The sequence below is a fragment of the Meleagris gallopavo genome, chromosome 3 (assembly GCF_905368555.1).
Source record: "Meleagris gallopavo chromosome 3, MGAL_WU_HG_1.1, whole genome shotgun sequence".
In the NCBI taxonomy this organism is placed as follows: domain Eukaryota; kingdom Metazoa; phylum Chordata; class Aves; order Galliformes; family Phasianidae; genus Meleagris; species Meleagris gallopavo.
Genome location: NC_139406.1, coordinates 2,587,673 through 2,599,734, shown reverse-complemented (window position 1 = coordinate 2,599,734; position 12,062 = coordinate 2,587,673). Strand labels below are relative to the sequence as shown.

The 12,062-nt window shown below is 43.0% G+C and overlaps 1 protein-coding gene across 7 annotated transcripts in view; it reads right to left on the bottom strand.

Moving 5' to 3' along the window:
• Positions 1–3,545, bottom strand: part of SLC12A7 (solute carrier family 12 member 7) — a 67,604-nt gene extending 64,059 nt beyond the window's left edge. For 3 of the 7 annotated variants that reach the window (XM_085220040.1, XM_085220044.1, XM_085220042.1), the window contains exon 1: positions 3,278–3,542. In XM_085220040.1, coding sequence (XP_085076166.1) covers positions 3,278–3,398 — 121 coding nt within the window. In that variant the 5' untranslated portion in view covers positions 3,399–3,542. Of the gene's footprint in view, positions 1–3,277 lie in introns of all 7 variants that reach the window. The other 4 variants (XR_014882233.1, XM_085220043.1, XR_014882234.1 and 1 more) reach the window with 3 other exon arrangements.
• Between the last annotated feature and the right edge of the window lie 8,517 nt (positions 3,546–12,062).

Below are 12,062 nucleotides of genomic sequence, written 5' to 3'. Positions count from 1 at the left end.
TATATAGTCTGCAAGGATCTCTGATACAATCTGACAAAACAACTAGTCATTCATGAACATGCTTAAGGAAGTAAAGCTGCCATAGAATCAAAAAGGAGATCTCAGATAAGCCATTAATACATAATTGAATAAGAAAATAGAAGACGTATATGGTCTACTCAGATGAGAGGTGGTTAGAATGCAGTTACACAAATCATATTAATAGTTTTTAGTATTAAATTCATAAGGTGATAGGATTGAGCTGTGATGAGATGTTCCCATACACTCCACTGTTTCAGAACATGAACCAATGACTGAGCATATCAGGGTCAAGCTATCCTTTGCAGTCTGATTCATAATTGCAATTGTGACAATTGCTGTGATGCTGATATTATTTCCCATTGAGTGGAATTGATAAAATCATGATCGATCTGAAGAGGGATTGACAAGTATTAACTTGATTTTACGATTAGTTCAGGAACAAAGAAACAAGAGATTACATGCCTACGAGCAGTAGACTTTACTGCCAGTTTATAACATGCCTAAAATGACATGTCATTTTCCTGACTGCGTGAGGGTGGAGGGGGAAGTGTGCTTTTTACTTTATAAAAGAAATAAATTTAGAATTTAATTCACTTTTTCATATTTTTGCAAGGTTAGATTTTTAAGTTTCCTCAGCTGCTTCTAACCCACAGGTAGTTGCAGTCCAAAAGTGTCATCAGGTCTTTTTCTGTGCAGCAAGTTTTGAACTACAGACTGGTTCTATGCTTTTTGTGCAGAAGCTGACCATTCACTACATACACACACACACAAAAAAATAATCTGCCTCAACAATTCCCCTGTCTTTCAGGAATTAGTATTTCATGAAAACTCACAAAATCCATACTTAAATATGAATGCAATAGCTTACTTGAAGATGACCAGGTTTGTCATTGATATTCCTTGTAAATGAGGGTCTTCAATTAAAGATTTTTTTGTAGGAGTTACTTGTCATATTCTTTTGTAAATAAGACACTGCTGTTGCTAGGCAAATAATACCATGGGATACTAGTTATGTTCTGAAATACTTGATATGTTGAATGGCTAATGAAAAACAAATTAGTATAAATCTATCAAAACTTTGAAATTGATCAACAGATATTCACTATTGATATCTGTAAAGATAAGGGAAGCCAGAAACTCTCAAAAAACTTCATTTACTTCAGTACAGTCCTCCTTCTCCCCTGCTTTTACCAGCTATTATTCCCTAACCACCCTTCCTTCACTTGTATGAAATTACAAGGACACTGAACAACACAAGCACATACAAATCCCTCCTGCTACTTTGTAGTTATCAGGCTCCAACCTTCAATCGTGTCGTTCAATTCATACACCAGTTTCTACACTTTGCCCCTCATTCTTCATCACAAATCCTACTTTAGTCAGTACTATAATCCAATCAAATAGCCACTCACCTAAACTTTCCCCTTCTTTAAAGATGTACAGGGATCACACAAAAAGAACATTTCAGAATTTCATACGTTTATGAAGGAGTGAAGAAAATACAGTAAGAAAATCCCAACTTACACTATGATCACATAGGTTATCAGCAGAGAATACATGAGTAAGTACACAGAATAGTTGATAAGTATCTTGATAATAAGTCACCAGGAATATTTTATTGGTGATTCAATGGCTTATAGTCTGTTTCTGCTTCCTTCCAAAACAATTTAAAAAAAAAAAGCAAAAAAAAAAAAAAAACACAGAAAAGAACCAAACACAAAAGAAACCACTACTGCAAACAAGACAATTCTAGAACAATTACTCACATTTTACATCAGATAATTCAACTAAAAAGATAAAATTCTAGATAGCTTAAATAATAAAATCATATAGGGTATATAGACCATGGATAATCTGAATAAGAATGTCCCATTCCACCTCTTTTCTTATTTCCATCCCTGCTCTTCACTGTATTCTCCCCCCACCTTGTTACAACTCTAGCAATCATCATATTTTTGCAGCACTCATTCAGCTCATCTCCAAGAACCAGAGAAGCATGTTTTCCCCCACTGTATGAGTTTTGTTTTCTGCCAGTTTAGCAAAAGCCTTCAGATGGGCTTTACCACACTACCTGTTAGCTGCCATTAACAGAGCTTGTATTTTAGGATTTTTTTTTTTTTTTTTTTTTTTTTAAGTTCTCAGAAGAATGAGCTACGGATAACTATTTGATTACAAAGCATTAATTTAACAATCTTACGCATCACAGCTTTACACAGTACACACATCCATATGATACCTTAAAAAACATTAAGTACATTGCTCATTTCCTCAGCCCATAAATTTGAGGAGAGCATTTAGTCTCCCTCACTGAACTTGGGCTCAGAACATGTTTTGACTGTAATGCAGTGTCCAAAGTACCACATAAGATTCAATGAGTTTTCATACTGCTAGCAACAGTTCAGGGACCATACTTGGAACTGCTGCTGCAACTTGCTCTGCAAAGAGGAAGTTCCTCAACTGAAGGAAGAGTTATTGCTTCCCTAGTCCCTCATTGCTACCGCCTGAGTGAGAAAAGCTCTTTTTAACCCACCACTGCTTGTAGCCAAATGTTCATCCTGTCACAGAACAGGCTGCCCTGAGGAGTGTCCTGCTTACAACGTTACAAAGCTTCACCTCAGGCTCCATTCTGCTCACCTTCACAACTTCAGAGGTGAGGCCTAGCAGAAGGCAAGTCTCCTACCACAGCACTGCCAGGCAGCAAAAACCTCGCCTAATAAGAGACAGATGCAGGCAGAAAGGCACAAACAACCTACGATTACGCTCTTCTCCACAGCCAGAAACTTTTCCTCCTGCCCTTCCTCTAGCATACTCTGGCAGGACTTGACTTTTAAGAGACACATCTTCCACGCCTGCCTGCGGCGCTGGTTCCTCCCGTTCTCCTGAGCAGGCGATAGCAGGCGGATCAGGCGCTCGCCACCCTCAGAGGGCCGCAGCGCCTCTCCGAGCTGAGCCGGGTCTGCTTCCTCGTCCCGGCCAGCGGCGGTGCAGCAGCGTGTGCTAACAGAAGCTCTCAGCCGCCTCTCGCATTGGACTTTTACCCTCTCCTGAAGCGCACTTCCTCACCTGCGTAGGCAGAGCCGACACCACCCACTACAGAAAGGAAACGTATCCGCTCCGATAGCCGGCGCGGGGCCCCCCGGGGGAGCCTCGGCCCGCTCGACCACCCAGCAGCGCCAGGAGCCTCGCTCCCCCTAAGGCGGAGACGCGGCGCTGCCCTCACCCGAGCGCCCGACGCCGCCCCGCTCCCCTCTCTCACCGCAGCCCCGGTCCCTGTTGTCCTCCTCCTCCTCCTCCTCCTGTCGCCACGCATCCCGCTCCGCCGAGTCCCGCTCCCCGCCCTGCGCCTCCACCGGCACCACGGTGAAGTTGGTGGGCATTGGCGCGCCGCCGAGCCGCACACGGAGCCGGGGACGCGGCAGCACCTTCTCCGAGGTAGCGGGCAGGGTGAGCTCGGCGCTACCGCCTTCCTCACGTGAGAGCCGTTTCCTCGGGCGGCGGAAGGTGGTGGCTTAGTGCCTGTCTCCACCTCCTGCTACCGCCACCCCTTTCCTCGGCCGAAAGCGCTTAGGCTGAGGCTCTCGGGGGCCGCTTGGAGTGCGCGCAGGGGAAAGGAAGGCGAGATACGCGTGGGTATTGGTGAGGGTAAATAGGTCCAGCCGAGTGCCATTGTGAAAGCGGCGTGAGGAGGGTGTGTCTGGCCAAGTACTTGAAAAATAAACTGGATTATTTAGTTTCGTTTGCTTTCTAGCCATGGCTATTGGGCACAAAAAAGCTCCTTCTCCTTTGTTGTATCTTGACTTCCATACGTGCCTGCAGCACTAGAACTGCCAGGCTGTTGCTTCTCAGCAGCAAACAGAAACTATCTTCCAAAGGAAACTAGGGCCAGACTGTAGGGCACTGAACCTCGAAGGGATGACGCCCTGCACGAGTCCTAAGCAGGAGCTTTGCAGATCAGCTTTTGGATACTTTTAGAGAAAAAAAAAGTCCTCTGCATGCTTTGGAATTGTCAGATGTAGATGGTTCCCTGAAATCTGCTCTACACAGCAGCTGTGGGTTGCAGAGGACAGCGGAAGGCTCCACAATGCATGCTAGAGTGCGCATATAATCTCTGACCCACGGTGAAGCAAACTCCAGGAATCAGTGGAAGGGCTTATAAAAAAATTAGATATTCACGATGTAGCATTTGTGATGAGCAGTAGCTCTCAATTACCCTGAAATTCCTTCCCAGTGCAGGGAAAAAGCGGCAAAAGCAGGTTTGGAAACGAGAGCCTTTTTTTTCTGCTCTTCTCCTTTCCCAGAAAAGTTCTGTAACAGAGCAGAAAGATTCTATCAGTACATACCAATGCCTTTTGTAAGAGGACTCAGATAGGTTTGTGGGTTGCATACCTCAGTGGGATATCTACCTAACACAGTGATTGAGTAGAGGCCTCCAATACGTGGGGAAAGTGATTCTGGCCATCAAAGATGATAGTGAAGTCACAGATGTGGAGGTAGTAGGGCTCATAGCAGGTCAGCAAGAAAAGGAGAGGGAAAGAGACAGAACGGTTGGATATCTAGTATGGTCTTGGTAGATCTGCCCCCATTCAAACTATGGTATAACTATAATAATGAGAACGTAGCTGCATGAAAAACAACTGTCTATCTTAGGAATGTCCTTCCCCTGTGCTTTTCCAAACTCCAGAAAATGAGTGGAATACTGCCTTTGTTAGTGACAGTAGATTCACAGTGTTATTAGTTTTACTGCAGAGGCAAGAATATTTTGGAGCACATTTTAGTTTAATTTCATCATGGTACAGGTAATTATCAAAATTAGTGGTACTAAGAAATCAGAAACAATGATAAATTATACTGACAAATGTAATTATCAAAAAAAAATATAAACATAATAATTCTCTTTTGAAAACATGTTGAATAGTGTCCATGGAAACATGTATGAGCATTGAAAAGAAAATCAGAAGTAACTGGTGATTTTTGAGTACCATCCATCTGGTGCTTAAGAATTCCACTGGAAGAAACAAAGAAACTCATCTACAATGATGTAGATAAAAACCATATCACAGATGGTAGAGTGGTGAGAAATTAGGATTGCAGTGTTTAATTCTGATTCAACCTGATACAACTTCTATGTCTAGGAGAGGTCAAGAGCCAAAAAATGAGAAACTTGGGAACAGACAACTTTTGAATGAATAGAGGGACCAATTTGTTTTAAAGCTCCCTTCCATTGTAAACATGGAGATCCATGTGATGAAATATAAGTGTAATTCTACGGAGAAAGAATAGTAAGATCAAACAGGGTTGTGGATTATCTCCAGTTACAATGGATACCCTATAATATGAGAGCTGTGATTTCTGAGCGCCTCAATTTTTTTTGACCAATATGGACCAGAGAATGGGAAAAGAAACTCTATTCTTAGGTTCTTTTTCTTTGTCATTCCCTTCGAAGAGCATGAGAGAAATAGCGTTGCAATACATGCCAGGTTTAACACTAGATTATCCTTATTATACCCTTCTAGGAATAATAAATAAAAAAAGAGCAAAGGTAAAATGAGATTCAGGGCCCTGAATTTCAAGAAAGAGATCTTCTGATTGTTTAAGACATTGTACAGATCTGTGTATAAAATGCCCACTGTTGGAACGATGCATTACATCATTAATTAATACTTAATGAAACATTACATCAGAGTTTTTATATATATAAATAAACCCCCCAAATCTCTCAACTTGTGACACGATTGCTTTGTGCTTTTACCACAGTCTTTTTGTTTGGCAAGATGGGAAATAAGAGAGGGGAGCTGAAAACCGTGGCGCAGTTGGGAAATTTTCATCTTATTGCAATCATGGAAACATGGTAGGATGGTTCACAAAACTGGAACATCACCACATTTTAGAAGGGATAGGCAAAGTAGAAGGAGTGGGTGGGTGTATTGCCTTCTGTGTTAAGGAGTGAACAGACTGCGAGGAGCTCCAAGAAACAGCCAGGAACAGGCGGAGAGCCTGTGTGTAAAAATTAGAGATAGGACCAATAAAGGCTCTACTACAGGCTGCTTGATCAGGAGGAGCCTTTTGATGAAGCCTTCATTTGTAAGCTGAAAGAAGTTTCACACTCAAAGGTTCTCATTCTGATGGGTGATTTCAACCAACCAGATATCCACTGGCAAGACAACGTGGTGAGTTGCAAGTGATCCAGGAGACTCTTGCAGTCCATTGACAATAACTTTCTAATTCAGATTTTGGACAGACCAACAAAAGGTGAGGCGTTAGTGGAAACGAAGCTCATTAATGTGGAGGAGGTTGTTAAAGATGATAATATTGAAGGCAGCCTGGGCTGCAGCAACCACACCCTGGCTGAGTTTATGATCTTGAGGAACGTGGTACTAGCAAAGAGTGGAGTCAGGGCCCTGAATTTCAAGAAAGAGATCTTCTGATTGTTTAAGGAATTGTTGAATGAGTTCTTCTGTGAAGAAGACCTTAGAGACAAAGGAGTTGAACAAAACTGGCTACTCCTTAAGGATGCCTTTCTGAGAATGTTCCATCCCTCAGAATAAGAAAGCAGGCAAGGGAGGCAGGAAAACCATATGGCTTGGCAAGGGCCTGCTGGTCAAACTGAGGATAAAGATGGGCAGGTACACACAGTGGAAGCAAGGGTATGTCACCTGGGAAAAATACAGGCATGCTGTCCAAACTTGCAGATATGAGATTAGGAAAGACAAGACACAGATGGAACTTGCCGAGTGTTGTGGTTTTGTGATTTTTTTGTTAGTATTCCACATCATAACAGTCTGCAAAACTCTAGACTCTCAAGACTCTAGACACTGTACCGAGCAATTGTCAGCTATGAATGAATCTGTTCTTCATTTTAAGAGCATTGTATAAAGAATTAAAGACCATTATGTTTCTTGGAACTTACTGGTTTCTTATTAGGCTTATCATTTTCAGTTTCGGAGTTGCATGTATGTATAACCAATTAAGGGCACTGATAGAGATATCAGTGGCTGATACCTATACAGAGGGAGTAGCTAATTTTACAAACAACATGGTATTTAGACTGGTTTCCGGTTTTCTTCTCAGTTCCTTATGCATGGTTGCAAAGCCAACTCGGCGACCATGTTATCAATCTCTCTGAATGTATTCCTCCTAAAAATAATTTGCATGATGTGGAGGAAGCTTTTCCCAAAGCCTGAGAATGCTGAGTGGCAGGGAATGTGGAGAGGTTTAGGAAAAATCTTAGAAGCATGGGGACCCCCGTGTCATGGGATTTCATTCTTGAACACCTGTGGGATGCTGAGAAACTAAGCAAGCATTTGAGTCAGGGACGGTGCGGCTTAGGAAGATCTGAGGAGGTATGACTTATTTGGGGCTTGGCTTGTGCTTACCGAGCTCTATATAAATCTATACAGGAGAGAGAGAGTTTCCAAGCTGAGATTCAAACCAAAGGGGTAAATCTCAAAATCAAACCTGATCAATCACAGGAGGCACCAGTATCAATGTCAGTCGCCCCTGTGGAGGGACAGAAATGGAAATGGGTGTCATCACGTCTAGAATGGAAAGAAGAAGTAGAGGAAGATCCAGATGAGGGGCCTTTCCCAAAACCACCATAATTGAGAAAGGCAACAGAAAAAACTAAGAGACATGGAGAGAAAAGTGAGGAGGAGGAAGTCACTGTTACCACTACTTATAGACCCCTGAAAATGACTGAAATGTAAGGCTCAATAAAGGAGCGCATATGGCACCCAAATAAAACTATTGTCACCTGCTGCTTTGGTGTTGGGACAATAGGTCCAGTAGTGTGTTTCTAGATTGCAACAAAGCTCGCCAACTAGTAAGCTTTGCCAGAGACTCAGCTATTGACAGAGGAATTAGTAGATGTCTGGATGGAGTTGTCACCCTCTGGGAAGGAGTGTCACTAGCTGTGAAGGAAAGACATCCCTTCAGAGATGATTTGGAGCCTGAGATAAGAAAGTGGAATACCGTTGAAAAAGTATTCAGTATATTCCAGTATTTGAGAGAAACAGCCATGGCAGAGATGTTGTATGACCCCATGTTTGTTCCTAACAACCCACCATGATCCTAAGAGAGTTAGGAGTACATCTGATATATGGCAGAAACTCACAAGAACAGCACTGGAAAGATACGCTGGTATACTAGTAGTAACGACTGATAGGGTCCTTGATGAGGATCAACAAAGAAGACCCCAGTTTTTTAACTGATTTTTACGCTTCAAAACTGTGGTCAAAAATTACCTCCAGCCCATGCCTTCATTTCAGCCATCTCCCAAGGAAGAACTAGATAAACTGGATAAGATGATAGATAAAATAATGAAGAAGAAACAGGACAGTATGTTGGAGGAATTGTCTCTATTGATTAATTGTGATTACATGAATTCATGGCAGTATCAGAAACACCTGATGAAGATCAAGATGATCAAGAGTCTGCTGAAGGAGCTGATCAAACTGATTAAAATCTCAGCTATCAAATGCAAATGTCTTCCTGCTTGAGCAAATGACAGTAATAAATCTATGTTGCATGCTGCCTTGTAGAGTTACTTCCGTAAACATGGAGGAAACATGAAGAAGTGGCATAAAAAACCCAGTCCTGCACAACAAGCACAAGTGAGAGAATTGCAAAACAGATCAACCCCCAATTAAATTGCTCCAGTTACTGCAGATAATAAACACAGGGGCCCTGTCCTCAGTGAGGGGGGAAGGAAAACTCACCTTTTAACAGTCTCATATGGCCAGTGCGTAAAGTGGACAGTGGAGGCTGATGGTAGACTACTGTCTGAATGAAGTCACATCCCCACTGAGTGCTGCTATGCTGGACTGGAGTGCTGCATGTTAGAACTCCAGTATGAACTGGAGTCAAAAGCAGCCAAGTGGTATGCCACCACTGACATTGCTAACACCTTCTTTTCCATTCCTTTGGCCACAGAATGCAGACTACAGTTTGCTTTCATCTGGAGGGGTGTTCAGTATAACTAGAACCATTTGCCCCAGGAGTGGAAACACAGCCCAACCATTTGACATGGGTTGATCCAAATTGCATTGGAACAGGACGGTGCTCCCAAGCACCTGTAGTATATTGATGACGTTGTGTGGGGTTTTCAAGAAAGGAGAGCAAATAATCCAAATTCGTGCTGGTATTGCTACAAAACAAAGTGAAAGGACCTGCCCAGGAAGTTCAGTTCCTAGGAATAAAATGGCAAGATGGGCGTCATCACATCCCAGCAGATGTGATCAACAAAATCACTGCTATGTCTCCACCCATTAGCAAGAAAGAGGCACAGTCTTTTCTGGGTGCAGTGGGCTTTGGGAGAATTCATGTTCCAAACTACAGCCTCTTTGTAAGCCCTCTTTATCAGGTGACATGGAAGAAGATTAATTTTAAGTGGGGCCCTGAGCAGCAGCAGGCTTTCGAGCAGATTAAACAGGAGATAGCCCGTGCCATGGCCTTGGGGCAAGTGTGAATGGGACAGGATGTAAGGAGCATCCTTTGTACTGCTGTGAAGAGAAAGGTCATGCTTGGAGTCTGTGGAAAAGAGCTTGGACTGGCAACAGGGGTGAATTATTTCTTGCTCAGTGGGCCCATGAGACCTCAGGCCATTGAGGAAGAGATGCAACATATAAGTGGGCTGGAGACAGAGGGGTGGATTTAACTATGGACACTACTGCACAGGTTATTCTTGACTGTAACATATGTGCCACATCTAAACAAGCCAAGAAGATGAAACCTCTCTGGGGGGAAGGGCAATTACAGAAGTATAAATTGGGGGAGCGTGGTAGGTTGATTACATCACCTTGCCACGAACTCATGATGGTAAACATTATATACTTACTGTGGTGGAGGTGGCTTGAAACATATGCAGTACCTTATGCTACTGCCCAAAACACCAAATTCGGTCTCGGGAAACAAGTCCTGTGGCGACATGGCACTCCGGAAAGAATTGAGTCAGATAATGGGACTCATTTTTAAAAATCCACTTGTGGATATTTGGGCCGAAGATCATGGCATTGAGTGGATTTATCATATCCCCTATCATGCATCAGCTTCTGGTAAAATTGAACAATACAATGGATTGTTAAAAACTATGTTGAAAACAGTGAGTGGCAGAACATTTAAGCACTGGGAGAAGCATTTGGCAGAGGCCAAAATGGTTGGTCAATGCTAGAGGATCAATCAGATTGGTTCTATCCAATCCAGCTCCCTACATGCTGTAGACGGAGATTAGGTCTCTATGGTACAGAGCATGTTGGGAAAAGCAGTTCGGTTCCTTCCAGCTTCTGGGAAGGGCAGACCTCTCCGTGGAACTGTTTTTGCTCAGGCACCTAGGTTCACTTGGTGAGTGATGAAGAAAAATGGGGATGTTCAATGTGTACCACAAGGGAATTTGATGCTGGGGGAGTGCAGTCAGTAATTCCATGTGTATATATGTATATAGATATGTGTGTGTGTAATGCATTTAATTACGGTTTGTTTGTATATAAATATATGTCAAGCATGATGTAGTGATGTGGAATAAGGAGTGGAATGTCATGGTTTTGTGGTTTTTTTTTTGTTTGTTTGTTTGTTTTTCAGTATTTCACATCATAACATTATGTAAAGCAGTGGGAGTTGAAGAGTTAATGTTCTGGTTCCGTGGACTGCCATTTTTGGGTGTTTGGTTTTTGGAGGCAAGGGGAAGAATGGCGTTTCCCCAAGAAAGGTGGAGGTCCTGGCAGGTCACTCTGCCTTTCTCTCTTTCCATCTCTCTCCATCTCTTTATCTCCCTCTCTCACTCCCCTCTCCCACAGAGTGGGCTTACAAGTCCCCTGCCTCATTAGTTTGGGCCTGGCCAGACTAGCCTGTAAACTGTCAACACTTTCTTTTCCCCCTCTTCTTTTCCAGACTGATGGGTCTGTGGCCCTGCTGTCCCATGTCACAGACTTAGATCTACGGATAACTGTGACAGTGAAGGATGTTAAAAACAACAAGAAGGGATTCTGGGAGTATATAGGTTGGAAGAGACAGGCTAAAGAGAGTATACGTTCTTTGTTAAATGGAAAAACAGGCTTCTCTGTATCTGGCTACAACAGAGTTCTCCATGAGTTCTTTGCCTCCATCTTCACTGGCAGCTAGAATTCTCACATCCCTGAACATAAACCTCTCAGTGTGAATTTGGGGAGCAAACTCTCTCCCACTGTAAGGGCAGTGCAAGTTCAAGACTGACTCATGAGACTGAATGTGTACAAGTCCATGGGGCCAGGTGACATGCACCTCAGCATCCTAAGAGAGCTGGCTGATGTGGTTGCCGAGCTGCTGTCTATCATATTTGAAAAATCATAGCTGTCAGGCCAAGTCCCCAGGAACTGGAGAAAGGGAAACATTGCTCCCATGAAAGGGAGGAAAGAGGACCTGGAGAACTACAGGCCAGTGAGCATGAGGCTCTGTGCCTGGGAAGGCCCTCTTGGAAGATATTTTAATGCACACAAGGGACGAGCAGGTGACCCAAGATAGTCAGCATGGCTTCACCAAGGGAAGGTTATGCCTGACCAATCTGGTGGCCTTCTATGGTGGAGTGACAGCATGGGTGGACAAAGGAAAGTCAACTGGTGTTATATACCTGGACTTCTGCAAGGCCTTTGACATGGTCCCTCACCACATCCTGTCATTGTTTTATTTATTTATTTTTTAATCAGTATTCCACATCATAACATCATGTAGAACACAGGGACTGGAGTTAATGTTCTAGTTCCATGGCTTGTTGATATTTCTGTGTACCTGGTTCTCAGAAGAGAAAAACTACACATCCCAGAGGACTTTCACTGTTCTGTTTCCATTTTCCATTTAGAGGGAAAGATAAAACTGCTTGCAAGTCACAAGATAGTCCCTTCTTTTCTTTTATTGCTCATCACTGTGATTGTGGAGCTACTCTCCTATGAAGACAGGCTAAAGGAACTGGGCTTGTTCATCCTGGAAAAAAGAATGTTTTGGGAGACCTAATTGCAGCCTTCCAAAATTTAAAGGGAGTTTATAAGCATGTGGGAAATCATCTTTTTACATGAGTA